The 18802-nt window shown below is 37.7% G+C and overlaps 2 protein-coding genes and 1 non-coding gene across 5 annotated transcripts in view; 1 reads left to right on the forward strand and 2 right to left on the reverse strand.

The window, feature by feature from the left end:
* NUP153 (nucleoporin 153) overlaps positions 1-6356 on the forward strand; it is an 81402-nt gene extending 75046 nt beyond the window's left edge. For 2 of the 3 annotated variants that reach the window (XM_069493009.1, XM_069493010.1), the window contains 2 exons: positions 4721-4889; positions 5207-6356. In XM_069493009.1, coding sequence (XP_069349110.1) covers positions 4721-4889; positions 5207-5291 — 254 coding nt within the window. In that variant the 3' untranslated portion in view covers positions 5292-6356. The remainder of the gene's footprint in view (positions 1-4720; positions 4890-5206) is intronic. The other variant, XM_069493007.1, reaches the window with a different exon arrangement.
* On the reverse strand, positions 2244-2349 carry LOC138399218 (U6 spliceosomal RNA). The gene has a single exon (XR_011236115.1). It is a non-coding gene; the product is annotated as a U6 spliceosomal RNA (small nuclear RNA).
* Positions 6357-9049: 2693 nt separating the features above from the next.
* On the reverse strand, positions 9050-18507 carry FAM8A1 (family with sequence similarity 8 member A1). Its single transcript, XM_069493708.1, has 5 exons — positions 17720-18507; positions 16499-16619; positions 14807-14930; positions 14118-14257; positions 9050-12611 (listed from the first exon to the last, which is right to left on the reverse strand). Exons 1-5 carry the CDS (start codon positions 18423-18425, stop codon positions 12467-12469), a joined length of 1236 nt encoding a protein of 411 aa, XP_069349809.1. The 5' UTR covers positions 18426-18507; the 3' UTR covers positions 9050-12466.
* Between the last annotated feature and the right edge of the window lie 295 nt (positions 18508-18802).

An 18802-nucleotide genomic window follows, 5' to 3' on the forward strand; every position in this document is an offset into this window, starting at 1 on the left:
CATTAGCCTAGCTCACAGCAACCTCAAACTCCTGAGCTCAAGCGATCCTCCTGTCTCAGCCTCCCGAGTAGCTGGGACTACAGGCATGCACCACCATGCCCGGCTAATTTTTTCTATATATATTTTTAGCTGTCCATATAATTTCTTTCTACTTTTAGTAGAGATGGGGTCTCGCTCTTGCTCAGGCTGGTCTCGACCTCCTGAGCTCAAACGATCCGCCCACCTCGGCCTCCCAGAGTGCTAGGATTACAGGCGTGAGCCACCGCGCCCGGCCTATGTTATTTTTTTTATGGCCAAATAGTATTCCATTGTGTATATGCACCACATTTTTTTAATCCATTTATCCAATGATGGACACTTAGGTTGCGTCTATATATTGGCTATTGTTAATAGTGCTGCAGTAGGCATGGGAATGCAGGTATCCCTTTGATAATATTGATTTCCTTTCCTTTGGATAAATAGCCAGTAGTGGGATTGCTGAATCATAAGGTAGTTGTTTTTAGTTTGAGAAACGTCCATACCATTTTCCGTAATGGCTGTACTAATTTGTGTTGCCACCACACCAACAGTGTGTAATAGTTCCCTTTTCTTTGTTAGCATTTTTTTTTTTTTTTTTTTTTTTTGGGTCTCTTGGTAGTAGCCATTCTAACTGGAGTGAGATAATATCTCATTGTGGTTTTGATGTATTTCCCTGATGATTAGTGTATTGAGCATTTTCTCAGGTGTTGATTGGCCATTTGTGTATCTTTTTTTGAGAAGTCTCTTTTTAGCTCTGTTGTCCACTTTTTAATGGGGTTATTTGGGTGGTGGTTTTTTTCATCTTGTTTTTGCTGTTGAGTTGTTTGAGTTTCTTGTATATTCTGGTTATTAGTCCTTTATTGGATGAATAGTTTGCAGATATTTTCTCCTATTCAACAGAGGTTCTTCACTACATTGATTGTTTCCTTTGCTGTGCAGAAGCTTTTTAGTTTAACATAGTCCCACTTGTCTATTTTTGTTTTCATTGCTTGTGTTTTTGAGGTCTTAGCCACAAAATCTTTGCCGCTAGACCAGTGTCCTGGAGCATTTCTCCTGTATTTTCTTCCAGTTTTATAGTCTCATGTCTCATGTTTAAGTCTTTAATCCATTTTGAGTTGATTTTTATATATGGTGAGATGTACAGGTCTAGTTTCATTCTTCAGCATATGAATATCGCATTTCCCCAGCACCATTTATTGAAGATATCCTTTCCCCAGTGTATGTTCTTGGCACTTTGTTGAAAATCAATTGGTTGTAAATATGTGGATTTATTTCTGGGTTCTTTATTTTGTTCTGTTGGTCTGTGTGTCTGTTTTTATGCCAGTGCCATGCTGATTTGGTTACTATAGCTTTATAGTGTATTTTGAAGTCAGATAATGTGATACCTTCAGCTTTGTTCTTTTTGCTCAGGATTGCTTTGGCTATTTGGGCTCTTTTGTGGCTTCAGTGAATTTTAGGATTGTTTCTTCTGTTTCTGTTGAAGAATGTCATTGGGATTTTGAAAGGGATTGCATTGAGTATGTAGATTGTGAAGGAAATCAAAGTATTTTTACCCCAGAATATATTTCTTTGACATATTTTGAGATGACGGCCAAAGGGCTAGCAAACAGGTGGCCCTGCAAAGCTGCCTTTTGTAGGGGAAATTTGCTCTGTAGAGAATCTGCACTGATGCAGCCCGGCCTTGCCTTGTCCACATCTGGGAAAGATCAACTGAGAGTCTGACATCTTTAAAAGTCTGAAAAGAAACGTTTATCCTCTATTCTCTCTGAGGGCTGCTACCTCAGCCCTCAGTAGAAGCCTTGAGTTTTCATCTAACAAGACCACTTTTGCTAGCCAAGTCTTCTCCTCCCGCCCATAACCTGTCTTACCACTAAAACTTGATTTACTACCATAACCTGTTTTTGGCCATGCTCTCTGAGCCAGCATCTCTCTGTAACCTCAAAATGGTATATAAGCTTTTGTACTCCATTGGAAGATTGGGTCTTCATTCCAAAGGCTCCTGTGTATATATATTTCATAAATTTGTATGCCTTTTCTCCAATTAATGTACCTTTTGTGAGTTGATTTTTCAGCAAACCTTCAGAGGGCAAAGGGTAAGTTTCATCCCTGGCCCCTACAATTGCCTTTGGGTAGTGTGGACATTTTTACAATACTGACTCTTCTGATCCGTGAGCATGGGATTTCTTTCCATTTGTTTGTGTCCTCAGTTTCTTTCATCAGTATTTTATAGTTTAGAATGCTTCACAAATTTGCATGTCATCCTCATGCAGGGACATGCTAATCTTCTCCATATCATTTGAATTTTGGCATTTGTGCTGCTGAGATGGGCATTGGAAGAACTTTTCTCATGGGATCTTTTCACCTGTTCCTCCCACCAGGCTTTCTAGGCCTGCTGTTTAACTAACTGTGCCCTTGGGGACTCTCTTTTTACCATTATGTTGGAGACTCCTTTTAGCTTCTTATAGGAACTGTTTCCTGGGTGTTATGTCTTTGTCACCCCCTTGTTTTTGATAGAGCACATCTTCAGTGATTTCTTGAGAGTTTGGCAAAGAAAAATTGGAGACTGTGCATTTCTGGAGGGATCTTTACTCTGTCCTTATGTTTCGTAAGATTTTGGTTGAATATAGATTTAGATTAGAAATAATTTTCATAATTTTGAAGACAGTTCTCCATTGTAGACTTCCTGGTTTCTAGGATTGCTTGTGAAGTCTGTCCTGATCTTTGCTTTTTGACCTATTTCTCCTTTCTGAAATCTAGTTAGAATCTTTTCTTTTAACTCCATTGTTCTGACACATCAGGGGCATGCCTTAGTGTGGGTCTTTTCTTTTTTTTTTTTTTTTAAGACAGAGTCTCTCTTTGTTGCCCAGGCTAGAGTGCCGTGGCATCAGCCTAGCTCATAGCAATCTCAAACTCCTGGGCTCAAGCAATCCTCCTGCCTCAGCCTCCCAAGTAGCTGAGACTACAGGCACACGCACCACCACACCCAGCTAATTTTTCCTATTTTTGGTTGCCCAGCTAATTTTTTCTATTTTTAGTAGAGAAGGGTGTCTCACTCTTCATCAAGCTGATCTTGAACTCCTGAGCTCAAGCAATCCTCCCGCCTTGGCCTCCTGGAGTGCTGGGATTATAGTCACCCAGCCTGTATGGGTCCATTTTTATCCATTGTGTAGAGAATGCAGCATGCTCTTTTGTGAACTTCAATTCTTGGGAATTTTCTTTAATTATTTCTTTGAAGATTTTGCCCCTCATTCATTCATTCATTCATTCTTTTTTTTTTTTTTTTGCTTTTTAAACTTCTATTCTCTCCTTTACCTTTTGTATTTTTTGAAGAGATTTCTTTGTCTTTTTATTAATACTACTACTTCTATTGAGATTTTACTTCTACCATTATGACTTTAATTTCTAAGTGTTCTTTTTTGTTTTCTGGATGTTTCCTTTTTTTTATTCCTCTGGTTTTCATGGATGCAGTGTTTATTGATCTCTTGAGGACATTAATGGTGAGGGTTTTTTTGGGTTTTTTTGAAAGTTTTGTTTCCTTGCTTAGTGTTCTCCAAGTTGTTTTTCTCCATTACTGTTGTGGTCTCAGTGTTTCTTCATTTGTCTCTTAGAAGGAAATATTTAATAAGGACTTAGGAACAGAAGCTATGTCTCGGGTAGCTGCCAGACAAGATGGTGTTTCTTACTAAATACTATCTTCAAATGTCTGGTACTCCTTGGTATCTAGTCATAGTTTTATGAGTGTAGGTTACCTAAATACCACTTGAATCCTTCGTACATTGATAGGGCTTACAGATGTCGCATTTCATTGCAGGTTTATCTAGCTTTATTTTACTTGGGAAAATTGGGATGGTTAGTATCATTAGATCTTTCTTCTTAGTCTATCAGATTCCCCAGAGAAGATGCTTCCAATCGCCTGCTTGGTATCAGAGAACTTCTGCTTACCAGTGTTCTGTGAGCCAAGTTAGAGAGGATGGCTAGAGCTCTCTGTATTCATTTTATCAGCCTACTCTTAATAATTCCTATTTTCAATATGATGTTCTTGCCTGAAGGGGCAAGAACACTATGCATGTTGTGCCCCAGTCCAGAGACTTCTCCAAAGACGAAATTATTGTTCTGCTGGGATGAAAGAGAATTACCAACTTGTTTGGTGTTGGGGAGGGATAGGTCTTAGTATCTGCTTCTTATATTCTACCATCCTTCCTTTCTTTTTCTGTTTTTAGTCCCACCTTCATTCTCACTTCCAGAGGTACCTGAAACCTAAATCTTTTGGGTATGTTTAGTGTAAATGGAATTGCTTCTGTGCTTTCCCTGCTACTAGTGTAGTGTCAGCTCCAGTCAGCCTTCTGGCTTCTAAATTTTGTTGCTGTTGTCTTCTCTTTCCCCATCTTTGTGAAAATCCCCTTACTATTATTTTAATGCACTTTTCAAAGAAGATAGAGCTTAATAGGTTGACTTCCGCTATCTTTAACAAAAAAATCTACTCTGCCCTTTTTTCCTTGGTCATGGGTAAGTTGTGTGATTTGTTGGAGGTGTCGGGTATGTACTATTGTATGTCAGTGGAGAAAACATTTTTGTTTTTCTTGAGATTAAGACACCATAAGGGATCTTAACCACTTACATGTTTTTATATGTAGAGGTCAGCGTCATTACTAAAAAACTATCATTTTGCCCTAATGAAGTACTTCTGCTTTAACTATTGTAGGTTCGTTTTTCCAATTTGGCAGCAGCACGACAAATTTCAACTTCACAAACAATAATCCATCAGGAGTGTTCACATTCGGTGCAAATCCTAGCACACCTGCAGCCTCAGCCCAGCCTTCAGGTTCGGGGGGCTTTCCTTTTAACCAGTCTCCAGCAGCGTTTACATTGGGGTAAGAGAACTTTTTGTTGCAATGGAGAATTTACATTGGTAAGAATGTGTGCATATGTGTGTTCTGTTTTTAAAAGTCACCAAGATGCAATATAGTTTTGATAAAATATGTTTTCCAACATCAATTTACCACATTATAATTTGGTGGACGACATTATAGCCTGAGAAAAATAGCAGCATAGTGTGTGTGGTAGGTGTAGCATCAAACGTGTTTAAGTGTCTTTTTTTTCCCCCCTTGTTACTGGTCATATTAAATGTTTTGATTCTGAAATTTTGCTCTGGGCATCGTGTCACATTATAAAGTTTTTATTTTCACAGGTCAAATGGGAAAAATATGTTCTCTTCTTCTGGAACTTCAGTTTCTGGTCGCAAGATTAAGACTGCTGTTAGACGCAGGAAATAAAGGTCACATTGGTGTTATACACAAGGATTTTAACAACAGCTGGTGCCCTGCTTTCAGATACTGGATTGTGCTATGTGATGGGGTTTTCTGAACTCAGATCTGCCTAAGGACTTCTTTAGTTTTTGAAATTTTCCTCCTTTCTCTTTCTTTATGGAAGCCCCGTCCCCACCTCACCCACCCTCTTTTAAAAAAAAAAATAATAGCTAGACTGGTGACTGATTCTTCAGCAAAAATATTTTATGTTCCAGCAGATTATTCACTGATTTGACATAGTCTGGCTGTACCCAGGAATGGAGCCTGCACGGCAAATGGCTTTGTATAGAACTTCTTTGTCTGCACCACTATATGCGTTGATAAGCATTTGTGGAATGCATTGAAATTGTAATTACATCTGAGGAATTCTGTATAGATTAGAATTCTGTATAGATTAGAGGATGTTGAAATGAATGATTTCTATGCCGAGTTTGTGCTGGTGTATGTGTGAAATGAGTGAGTTGGGTGTATTGTGCACTAAAATTTTCTGATAGAGGAAGCCTGATTAAAGAATGGTCCATGCTAAGGACTTGTTAGATCTAGTTCGTTCTCCATTTAATAATTATATGCTATTTCTATATTTTCATTCTTCTATCACCTGTCTTGCCTTTTTCATTATTTTATTATAAAACTTGTGTAAATACAATTTTGTTTCTGTACTTTTTTGGCATAACATAAATCTGTGAACTTGAAATTTGAATTTTATGTTAGAAATTTTTTGTTGTTTAGTCTTGTCTCAGATTTTATTATGTAAATCCCATTATTCAAAGTTGCCTAAATCCATTTGGAAATCTTTAAAAAAAAAAATTGGGGATTCTTAAAGTTGAATTTATTGGCTTTTCTGATCCAGTTTTGTTTGGACCAAAAACCAGTATTGTACAAAGTATTAAGCATATATTTTTATATTTACTGAAATGGACTGTGGTGACTTTGGATAATAAGGAAAAGTTTAATATTAAAGCCATGTTTATTACAGTATAATTAACATGTTAAACCATGGGATAAATGCCATCAATAAAAAATTATGACATACTTTTTGTTCTAGTTTTAACTCATTATGAAGGTACACAGTATTAATGGGAGGGGACTTTTAAAAATAGAGGGTTAACAGTGGACAATTAGAAGATAAATTTCAAGGAATAAATTTAAGTGATCTCATGTCTAATTTGCACATATATTTACGTACCTTTTTTAAAAGTTGAAAATAAACACACACAGCCATTTCTGTTTGTACTTGTATCTTCCTTGGTAGATGACTAGGACAGTGTTCATTGACAAAGTTCTTGGAGAGCATGCCTAAAGCAGTTCACAAAAACTGCAGTGGCCCTTTAGTATACACCAGGGATTCTTCCCAGGACATCCCCGTATCCCCCAAAACCAGAATCTGAGCAGAACTTGAGTATGCAAAATGTCAGCCCTCCTTATATGCAAGTTTTGTATTCTGTGAATACTGTTTTAGATCCATGTTTGGTTGAAAAAAATCTGCGTGTAAGTGGGCTACCCATGCAGTTCAAATCTGTGGTGTTCAAGGGTCAGCTGTGATTTCTTTTGAATTATTTTACTGCAATTTTTTTTTTTTTTTAGATTTTTTCCTGTGGTTCATTAAAAAGCTCTTGGAGCAGCATTTGATAATTTTATTTTTCAGTTTGAATGCACAGATATATTATGCTTCTTGTAATTTGCTTAACTTTTGGTTGGTTTTAAGTTTAAATTCAAATCTTTAAAATGTTTAGCTTTTTTGTGCTTCCAATAAAAAGATACATATTTATATATATATATATATTTTTTCTATCTGAGCTATCTTAGGACATTATCAAATGGTTAGGGGTAGAAATTTATATTTATAGTAGTTACTTTATTAATAATGCACATTTGACACCTGTTTGGGAGGCAGATGGTGGTGGTTAAGCTAGAAGAGGTAACTGAGTATCTGTCTTACTGCTGAGAAGTTAATGCCTGACTACCTTGCAGGTTAGTTCTTAGCCATTCCCTAGGTGCCTATGGTTGGGAACTTTTCTACTTTCTCTACTTCTCTCTAAAAATGTGCCAGAAATGTTTACTTTAGTACTCTTTTTAAAAAACAAGTTATTGAAAACCATACTTAAGCTGGCTTATGTTAAAAATGTAATCTTTTTGTCCCCCAAACTGAGAAGTCTATAGGACTATATTCGGAATTTGGAATTTTTTTCAATCTGACTACTCTTGGGAACCAACCTTAAACCTGTCCTTCCTCAGGCTCAGCAGAGGGTATCTCCTTATTGCATTGATTCAGGCTGTAGACTCACTGCTCATCTACTCCTCAGGACTGTAACTGCTCCTTTGTAATGGCATATAACTGTACTTCACACACAAGTGAAATTTGAGGGCTGTTTGTGCAAGAAAGGGAAACAGATGTTGGAAAGCAAATAATAAAAGTCCACTTCTCATGGTGGGCCAGTAAGGAATTGTTTTTAATGGAAAAGACTCTTTGAAGGAAGGAAAAGCGTGTAGAAAGTTTAATTGAATAATCAGGCATGTTTTCATAATTTGTTTGATTGACCAGCAGATCAGTGGTCCTTACTGAATGTATTGTCAGCATTACTTATGAGATGTGTCAAACATGTGGTCCAGGACACCACTGATAGAGATTCACACACTGGGTCTGGATAGGGTCCACAAATCTGTGCCATTAAATAATCACCTAGATTTCTGATGCATTGAGGTCCAGGGATATCACTTTTAAGCAAAGTGCTAGTTGGTTTTGAGTAACTACAGTTCCAGGCATTAAGACAAAGTACAATCAGTTGAAAAATGTCTGTAAGCTGCTTATTACTATGTTGGGAATCCTAAATTGCTTATTCATGTAATTAGCATTTTATTACTTGAAATTGTTGAATTAATTTTAACAATTTGTAACCAGGCCATAGACTTCCTTATTTAACCAGGGAAGAACTTGTGTTTGCTTTAATTTTATTAGCATGTCGTTTTCTGGGCCTGTTTATTTGAAATTCAATGGAAATTTTATAAAGGTTAGTCTGTGTGTTTAATGGAAACTGGTGAATTTGATACAGTAAAATTGAGAAAATAGGGGTACTGGGTCTAGCTACAGTACACACCAGCTGTATGACCATGTCAATCAGAACTGTCATTTCCCTGTAATGTGGCAATTTTCATAAACTTCCTGAAAAAGTCCACTTCAGTTCCAAAATGTGTAATTTGTGACTAGGCTCATTAATAGCACATTGTCCACAGGGCTGTATTTTAGCTACACTCAAGTTTATCCTTTATCTTTGCTCTTCTTACAGAACCTGTTGTTTTGTGTCCTGCCCTTCCCCTCTGGACCTGTTCATAAAGGTTAGAATAGGAAAGCCTTTTAAAGGTAGAACTGAGTTTAAATTGCCCAGTTCAGTCATTTACTAGCTGAGACTTACCATCTTGCGTGGTGGTTGTGATGCTTAATAATTCTTAAAGGACTGGCTTAGTTTACAATGAAGCTTAGTTCATGCACAGGTAATTTTTGAGTGTACTTAATAAATGAATATAAATATAAAATAAACATATCCCTAAAAGTGGATGATAATTGTCATAGACCTCTTTCTGAAAGTATTCTTGTTTACTGCTATAGCCACTGGAAAAGCTGTATTTGGAACCAAGGTCTGAGCAGATTCCAGAATACACCTTCTTAAAGAAATAGATAAAAACACAGATGCATAGGTGACTAAGTATTTATTGAGACAAAGAATACAAATCGGTGGCATACAAATTATTAAAAATAGAATGCTGAATTTTATTTATGCATGGGCCATCAGATACTGTTTGCAGGTCAAACCCTACTGTAATGAACCACAAGGAAATATATACACACATAGTTTGAAATGAACTTTACCCAGGCGAGCACATGTTATAAATACTTTGGCCTTTGGTATTGGGGGTGGGGAGAATGGCAAGTAATTGAAATGGTAGTCATTACGGATCTTTAGAAATATTGTTATGAAAGCATATTCTTCAAAGAAACAGCCTGTTTAAATAGGGCCAAGTGTAGAATGAAAACATTAATACCGTTATCCACCTCAAAAAACCCTTTATTCACAAATAGTATAATTTTCACCTTTCTATCTTCCCTTTGCTGGAAATATTTATAAACACGTCATCGAAGGGAACAAATCCTTTCTTTTTACTATCACTTGAAACAATAAAAAACACTAACTCATTTGGTAATTTGGAAAAAGTAGCCCTCAACTATAATGCATTTTTTTTTCAATCCTAAATACTTGCGTGAAATCAGGAGGTAAATGTTTAGATAGAAACAAGTAACTACTGAACCAGTAGTAGAGAAGTATCAGTTGGGCAGTACTTTTTATGATACTGACAAGTGAAGGTTTAGTATCCAAAAGTGTTGGTTTTATTTCTATAATCAAAAAGTAGTTTAAAAGCAGGGTTTGCTATCACTCACACCTACCTAGGGCCTAGCTTCTGCCTGCAACCTGAACATTAGTATGCCAGACTTTCCTCAAGGTGCACTAGCCATTCTGGACACTTGTAGGTGATGGGTACTGAGATTTTTCTGGATGCCTAAATTAACTGCCAGTGCTGTAGTTTAACTTAGGGCATGCTCACTGAAATAGTATTCTTACTCCCCTTCAATCCTAATTTTTGTTCCCTTATTATCTTGTTAAAAGTGATGAATAATGTTTGCACTAAAGACAACTTTCTTTTGCCTTTTCAGGCTAGAGCTTCAGCATGAAAATTATACTTAAGACATAGAAAATCAGTATAAGTGAAATGTGTTAAATAGAAAAAAGTTCTGAAAAGGAGACTCCACCCAACAACCCCAAGAGAAAAATATGTGGTACTAAGGCCTGGTTCCCTCTTCCCCCATTGTTCTGTCATTTTTTTTTTTTTTTTTTTTCAACTCTGGGAATCAAAATCTCTTTTCCAAACTGAATTCATAAATAGAAACACTTGGGTTTTGCTGTAAAGACAAAGTAATACTTCTATGTATCTTATTAGGACTATGTAACTTGAGTCCATGGTTGGATCTGAGTGAACCTACATAGATACTAATCTGAATGATTCATGTATAGCAAATGTGTAATATTTTAAGTATAACAAACTAAACTGGACCACTTGTTTGCTTTTGTTTTACTATATACATGAATATAGCTTAGATGGCAAACCATTCAATTATCTGACCAGAAATTATAAACCAAAGATGTATTCTGGAATACATCTACATGACTGAAGGACATTTCAACTTGAAATCCCCAACCAGTGGCAATAGTGTACACCAGTGTTAGTGTCCATATACTACTAAAGTGCTAACTTTATGTAACACTTCTAATTTCTAGTCTAATTTAAAAAATGAAAGATTTTTCTTTCCTTTTTTCTTAAAAACCGTAAGGGACCATAACACTAAATCTTCCCAGCACGAACAAGTGAATGATCTGCTTAGCACACTGACATACTTAACTAATGGGGTTTCTGTGAAGTTGGATTTAATATAAAATTATTTTGAAAAACATGGTTTATGAAATTTTATAATTCCAAAAAGTATTAATAAGAACATTGTTAAAGTTTCTGTAAACATTAAATGTGATTATTTTCACAGTTTTAAATGTCAAAGAAAAACCCACTTTAAAAATTGATACAGTGATAATAGATGTCTTGCGTTTCCTATTAAATTTAAGATCAAGAACAATGCCTAGATTGATCCCTTAAGCAATCTAATTTTGAACTGCAATAGAGTTTAGTGTTTGTTCTGAAAATACTATCAGAGATGGAGAAAATACCTAGAACCCAATAAAACTTAAACTATAAATAGTGCAGGTATATCTCAACACATGTAACTGGGACATCTAACAAAAACACACAAACATATAAAACCCAGAATGTTCAACACAAGAATATTTTGTTTCAACAGAAGAATAAAGGAGGTAATACACAAAGTATTACTTTGCTTAACATTTCCCCCAAAACTTCATCCCTAATAGGCCCAGAATGAGCTTAAAGAACCTAGAATAATATCTGGAAACGATACTGTCCCTTCTTTAGAGAGAACAGTCCATACTGGGAAACTTGCTAATATTTCACAAGCTACTAGTATTTAGAGTTAATCATGAGATATTAAGATTTTCTTATTTAACTCCTTGATGTTTCAACAGTTATGGAAGTATATAAAAAAGTAGTATGTGAATATGCTGTATATAAATAGAAGTTATATTCAGAACACTGAAAAGCACTAATACTTTCTTCATGCTGCACACATACTGGGAATATTGTTTTACAGTAAATATGCAACAATGTGATGGAAGTAATTTTTCGCCACATTATTTGTAGTTTGATTTAGGGTGCTGAAAACACTTGCACATGAATTATAACTTAAATTTACAGTGAAAATTTACTCCCCCCCCCCATTAAAAGCAATCACTAACTTACCTTTTCTTTAAAAGAGTCAATGATACTATAGCAGTATGACTTAAAACTTTTTCATCATTAAAAACCTGCCCCCAAATACATGTTTAAGCATTAAGAACAGTTGTAAAGTTACATCATTACTGCAGTGGGCTGCAGTACAGATTGGAAAACTTCAGGTAAGGGAACTGCTAGGCCTGTCTCACTTGTCCCTTTCTCTTGCAGCTAACTCACAACCTCCTGGGATGGGAGATAAATCAGTTATCCAATTTGTGTCCTCAATCCCTCCCCTCCAAAAACAAAGACAATTTCCCCAGGAAGTGTAAACTAAAAGATGAATTATGTAGGTGTTTACAAAACACAACTGGACATTTTTCCATCCTTTTGGGATAAACCAAAGTAAATTTTTAAAGTTTCATTTGGAGATTTCAAAGCTGAAAATGCTTTCAACAAATTCTAATGCCTTAGATCTTAAGAAAGTATATATTGTCCGTTGTCGATTATAAAACCACTTGCCTTCTTTTTGATCTAAAAATTTTAACACTTGAATTTAACAGGTTTTTCTTCTGCAAAAGTTCTTTGGCATTCAAGTAAAATTAATACTTTCAGAATAGTCAGCTGCATCACACTACAGTGACTGCTTTAATTTCTAAATCATCAATTAATGTAACCCAGGGATACTGATGGCCTTGATACATAATTTAGTCTTGTCATTATTCCATAAAATGTGGAATTCAGGGTTTTTTTGAGCATCATCTGACCCCATTTCTTTTTACCACAATGGTTCCTGCTACAATGTCATAGGCTGTTCGATTATGCTGAAAAAACAGCAGTGTGATGAAAGCAGGGAAAAAAGAAGCAATAGAAAAATTCTTGATCAAAGCTCGTATAGTGGACCTAAAAAATTAAAGCAAAAATATCAAGTAAGTTGTACATCAACCACATATAGATTAATGGTATCCCATCAAGTTCCAAATATGTATTTAAAACACATATTCAAAGTGTAGTTGAGAGAATTTTTGCCTCTGATATTTGAGTTATTTTCAAGTAGCACTGTACCATGATCAAATCACCTGGACTATTTCTAAAGATTTCATCAACAATAAAGACCTTAGAACTTAAACATGAAAAGCAGTAATAAACATGTCTTAGAATATGAACTAAGAGTTTACAGTATTTTCTAGTTATTTTGCCAGAAGAATGGAAAAACTGTTCCCCTTGCTTAACTTTTCTATAGTCACTTATTATTTCTGTGAATTTCTAGTATCTTCTAAGCTAAGTATGCCTTCTATTGTCCCATTTTCTACCTTATATGAAGCAATAACATTTTAAATTGCTGTGTGTTCTTTTATCAGCTCTCTCCTTTGTGGGATCCAGGGATTAAGGAAAGCTTTAAAAAGCTTTCAACAGTTGCTCAGAATGGAAAATTATCTTATGTTAGATTTCTGCCTTTTAGTGCATTGAAAGGCCACAGAAAAGTACAGTGGCTGAGAGTATGGGCTAAGAATCCAGACCAGCTGAATTCCAATCCATCTTCTAATTACTAGTTGTGTTCCATATGTCCACAAAGTGGATAAACAGTATCTATCTTATAAGGTTGTTAGGATTAAATTAGTTAATAGATATGCAGTGTTATTAACAGTGATGGTACATGAGAAAAGGCCAATAAACATTAGCCACTCTTTTATTAAAAGAAGTAGCTAGGATTATAACCACAAAATTCACAGCAAAATCGAGGCTTCTTCTAGAGTCACTTGTTCACATTTCTTGATGTAACAATCTAGCTCTGGCAACAATTCCAGCCAATATCTTGTTTAGCTCAACTGATTACCACCCATTCAACCTCCACAACTTCCATTATCACCAGTTGGACTTTCGCCAGCCAACAGCTAGCCGTGAGCACTGGAAGTAATAGAAGCTCTATTGCTCAAGAGCAAGAGCAGGATGCATGAATGCATAGCTGTCAAAACTCTTACCACCTGTTCAAGATGGAATTATGACAGGTATTATTACCAAATGGAGGCTCAAGTCAGGTTAATAACTGACCAATGTCCACAGATCTAGAGGATAAGAAAGCTGGGCATGGAACACCGACACAGCATTAATACCCAAATCATCCTCTCATTATTATGACTTATATTTCATAAAATGAACATCTTGAAAATGTATACTGAACAGGGGTCTACAATCATATAACACAACTGAAATAAATACTCAGACTTTCCATCGTAAACTTAATAAATGAAAGCCTGTCTAATAACATACCATTAAGAAGAAAAAAACATACCAATGTTCTAAAACACTATATCAAATGCTATAACTTATGAATTACAGTGACTACTATACATAAAATATATTATTTTCATTAAGTATATAGTAGATAAAGCTAAGAAAAGGACTTACGTTGTAATGCTAACATTTGAGGAAGGAATCACTAAAACCCGACTCGGTGCAATAAGTACTGATGTATCGCATGTCACAACTCGAAGCCCTAGCAGGAACTTCCCTGGGGTAGCTCCACCTGCTCCCCAGATGCAAATTATCTAAGGAAAGAAGGATAATTTAAAACAATTTACTAGTTCAACTACATTAATTTTAAAGATAAGTTGTCCCACCATATTATTTCATGTTTTAAAATTTTAAGTTGAAAGAATTGCACAGAATATGCAAATATTAACCATTTAATGTGTTTCTATAGGTCTTTAACATGTTCAATATCACAGACATCAACTGTAATATTTCTCTATGACCTATTATACTTTTCAGCAAGTTGTTTCTATGGAAAAATATATTTCAAGTTCCTCAACCAACTTACAAGTATATTTTTGGGCCACAATCTGTTTATGAGTGGAATTGTATTTGAATTCCTAAGACTGAAAAATATTACAAAGAAATTATAAAATGTCTCACTTTCAAAAGTTGTTTTTTTAGTTAATATGTTATTAAAGAAAATTTGTAAAAAATAGCAAAGTAGAAAGAGATATTTAAAAAATGCATGAATAATTATAAATTTCCACTACTTTTTGGTCTTGGGCTGATAATCTGAAATTAAATTGTTAAATAATTAATATTTGCTGAAGTCAGTAGCTTACCTCATAGAAACAAACTAATAATCTGTATATAAGAGCCACAACCATCATTTTCTGCAAGTCTTCCATTGATGTGTCTTCATCTATTTCTTCTATTATATAATGCATAGCAAACTTAGATATATCCCTACACAAAATAATAGTTTGTGGTTATAAAGAATTAGTTATCAGAACAGTTGCACTGTTTTTTTTTTCATTAGTGTAAGTCATAAAATATAACTGAAATTCTAAACTAATCTTTAGGTTCCTAACCATCTAGTTTCACAAAACATTCATTAGCATCTTCAACAAATAAGCAGCATTATCATAAGCAGGCATTGTACTAGCCCTGGGGACATAATGGTGAATGAATTCAACATGGTTTCTGCTTTCCTGGAGATTCTAACCTAGCAAGAAAGCAGAACAATAAATAAGCAGCAATAATAAAGTAGGATGAGAACTGTGATAGGAAACCACAGGATACTACAGAAACATGTACCAGATAAAAGCTTCCCAGAAATGACATTTAAACTAGGATCTGAAGATGAAGAAAAGTTAGCCACACTAAGAAGGGGAAGAAAGCTCCAGAGAAAGCGAACAGCAGGAGAGAAAGCCTTAAAGCAAGAGAGTAAGTAATGGAAGCTGAAAGCAGTTTGGTATGGCTCAAATATTAAGTGTGAGAAGTTACAGTAATTAAGAAATAAGGGCATCTGTTAAACCACATGATGAAATTCAGACTTTATCCTGTTGGCGATGAGAAACGATTGAAGGGTTTTAAGGCAGGGGAGGGACAGAATCAGAATTTATGGATTACTTTGGCTTTATATCAGAGACTTGATTGAGATAAAACAAGAGAAAGGAGACTTGAGTTACCACGCAGAAGACTTTTGCTATAATCCAAGCAAAAGATGACAGTAGCTGGACTAGGGAGAAGCAGTGGTGAGAGAGAGAGTGGGTGAGAGGAGCAGGGAGGAATCACAGCAACACTCAGGTTCCTGGCAAGAGCCCTGAAATTTGACCACATGGGTTTGTATCTTGACTCTGTCACTTACTATCTTTGTAACTTTTTAAGTTCTGGGCTTAACTTCCCATAAACCCAAATTTCAAATCCTATAAAATGGAAGTATTAACCTCTACCTCATAGTGTTATTAAGAATTAAATAAGAATCCATATAAAGAGGTAAGCGCAATGCCTAGCATATAGAAAGTGCTTAGGAAGTGATAACTGACTGCTATTAGGATTATCATTAATCTGAAAGGAGGATTATTCAAATCAATGTCTCACTTTGCAGTTCACTTGAGACTTGCTTGATAGTATAAGCAATCCCATTTGGAAATGCCATCTAGTTGATTATTAATGACTCACCTATCAAAAGCTCTTTATGCCTTTGTGTTTAAGGACTCTACAAGATAGTAAAAGGAAAATTAGTTCCTGGTCTAGAGAATAGTTGAATAAAATCAAACCAGATTTGGAGGCTCTGCTTTTGATAGGTGAGATTAGCACACATCTTATATAATTTATTAAGAGTCTTTTTCTCCTTTGTAGTTATTTCTTGAAACCAACACAACAATAAATCTGACAAAGCTCTTACAAAGAAAGCGTGACAGTGGCACACTGATTATACATACAATCATTTGCAGCCATGATCAGAATTTAACAAAACAAGATCTCTAAGCAGTAGAATTAAAACCTTGCTGTAAATGTCCTTAACTTACTTTATTCCACTGAGGTGCATAATACTTAAGACAATGGTTGCTTTTATAAAGAAGAGAATAAAGAAATCCACCATCTCTGCCATAAATCTGTGGGCCAACGATGGAATAACATACTCTCTGCCTGTTAAAAAAGAAAAGGGGGTTAGGAAAACTAATCATTTCACATAGACCTTACAATACAGGCCACGTAATGAATGGGGAAAATCAAGGTACAACTCGATAGTAAATAATTTATAATCTTACAGCAATCATTGATATTGATTCTACCAAGAGTACATGTTATTAAACACAGCAACACTACTCCACTATTTACTGAACTGCTTAAAGCTTGCTTTCATTACTTTAATGCTTAAAATTGATTTCACAGATAAATTTGATTAGGGTACCCAATACATGTCACTAGAAACTCTAATGAGGAGAATCCAGGTGATCACATCTAGGTGACATAAAATTAAATGTTTTAGTAAAAATCAAGGTTAAGTACACAATTATTATAAAGTAAACCCCTGTATTTCTCCCCTATTCTTTTAGTTTGCTTTGCTTTCTATAAAATAAACTAATTATCAATTCTGACTGGGATTATATTCAGGCATCAGCTAGTTTTCGTCCCATATATCCGTGGCTGAATAAATTAAACAAAAAGTTTAACTAATAAAAAGTCAGTAAACCAAAGGATGTAACTAAATAAAATATTTTGGTTTCCATACAGAAGTAAACAACTAGATAATATACAAGATCTGTAAGTCATGGCCCAATTAAAGCTTCCTGACTCCATTTGTAGTCAATGTAAATCTTTTATATTCCTTCAGTCCCACTGTCCCTAAGCAGCCAATGTCTGGATTATTTCCAGACTACCAGTCAAACCCCTCCAAAAGTGGATTTGCCATCTGGGAGTTTAGCTTTGGATCTTTCTCTCCAGAGCGTGGAGATCAAGATCAAGGTAAGAGGATGGCTTGAAGAGCAAACATTTCTTTACATGTGGAAATAACTAGTCCCATGAGTAAGGGAATCAATTCGGAGTGCCAAGTTCTAAAGGAAGAAGAAACTGTATTGTCCCGTACATTTTAGGAATTTAAGGCCTGGACAAACGATAGCTGATGCACGCGGAGAATCACTAATCAGAGTGACAATTACAGATTTCAAAAGCGTGACCACTCTACCCCCCAGGCAGTTCACTGGAGACCCTTATGCTCCGCCCAACCTCTACCTCGCGCTTCTCACCTGCCTGCCGCCCGGTCTCGCTCGGAGTTCGCGAAGGGGCCGCGGATCCCACCCTCGTCACTGGAGTGGCGCGGACTGATCCTTGTATGTGAGGGGCCCGGGGTCCCAGGCCAGCGACTGGAGCAGGAGTGGTGATGCCTGTGGCCGCCGCGGGGCCAGGCCCCGCGGCCCCGGCGCTCAGGAAGTAGAAGGGGTTGTAATAGCCCAGCTGGGGGGGCGGGGGCGCCGCAGCTTGGGGAACCGCAGCGCCGCCCGAGGGGTAGGTCGGTGGGGGCGGATGGGGGCTGCAGTAGGCGGGGAAGGTGGCTAGGCCGCTGTGCCAGGTGAGGTAGCCGCAGTAGGACTGCCACAGCCACTCGTGCACCTGCCGGGAGTACTCGCGAGCGCTCAGCCGCGCCGGCCTCTCCCGCGGTGCCGCGGCCTCGGGCGCCTCGCAGCCCGCCGGCTCCTGCAGCTCCGCACCAGAGCCGGAGGCCGCCTCCCCGCGCTTCCTGAGCTCGCGCGCCGGCTCCGACTCCTCGGCGGCGGTCGCGAGGCCAGAGGCTGGGGGCCGACCCGGGGACTGGGGTTCAACCTGGGGCCCAGCCCGGGGCCACGGGGCGGCGGCGGCGGGAGGGCTTCTCAGGGAAGGGACGGGCTCGTGGTCCCCTCCGCCGTCGTCCTGCCCGGGAGGGCGGCCTCGGGCTTCCTCGGGCCCCTCTGACATGTCGCCTCAGCAGCACCCTCCGCGGTACCTGTCACTGCACCGTCTCCCTCCCCCTATGGCTCCTCCCCAACAGCCCCGTCGCCACCGCAGCAGCCGCAGGCGTCAACAATCCACCACCGGAAGCGGAAACCCCGCCCCAGGAGCGACGCCGGCCGCCGGGCGGAGCCGGGGAGGGAGAGCCGGGCAGGGCGGGCCGCGCGGTGGGGCTTCGGGCTCCGGTCCGGTCGGTCCGGTCAGGTCCCAGAGGGCCATTGGCTTGCCGCTTGTGGGGCTCAGAGTGTCTGTCCTTCCCTGTACGGTTTTAATGAGGTCTAACGTCCAAGGCCTCTGTAGATGTCCCTTGGGGTTGCAGCCAGGTTGTCGGGGAGAAACTGCGG

The sequence above is a fragment of the Eulemur rufifrons genome, chromosome 18, assembly GCF_041146395.1.
Source record: "Eulemur rufifrons isolate Redbay chromosome 18, OSU_ERuf_1, whole genome shotgun sequence".
NCBI lineage: Eukaryota > Metazoa > Chordata > Mammalia > Primates > Lemuridae > Eulemur > Eulemur rufifrons.

Excerpts from the sequence above, each read along its gene's own strand:
- FAM8A1 (XM_069493708.1), bottom strand. The coding sequence starts at position 18,425 with ATGTCAGAGGGGCCCGAGGAAGCCCGAGGCCGCCCTCCCGGGCAGGAC. Across the intron at positions 14,931-16,498 it reads ATGCACCTCAGTGGAATAAA|GGATATATCTAAGTTTGCTA; the intron begins GTAAGTTAAGGA and ends TATTTTGTGTAG. Across the intron at positions 14,258-14,806 it reads TATTAGTTTGTTTCTATGAG|ATAATTTGCATCTGGGGAGC; the intron begins GTAAGCTACTGA and ends TTCTTTCCTTAG.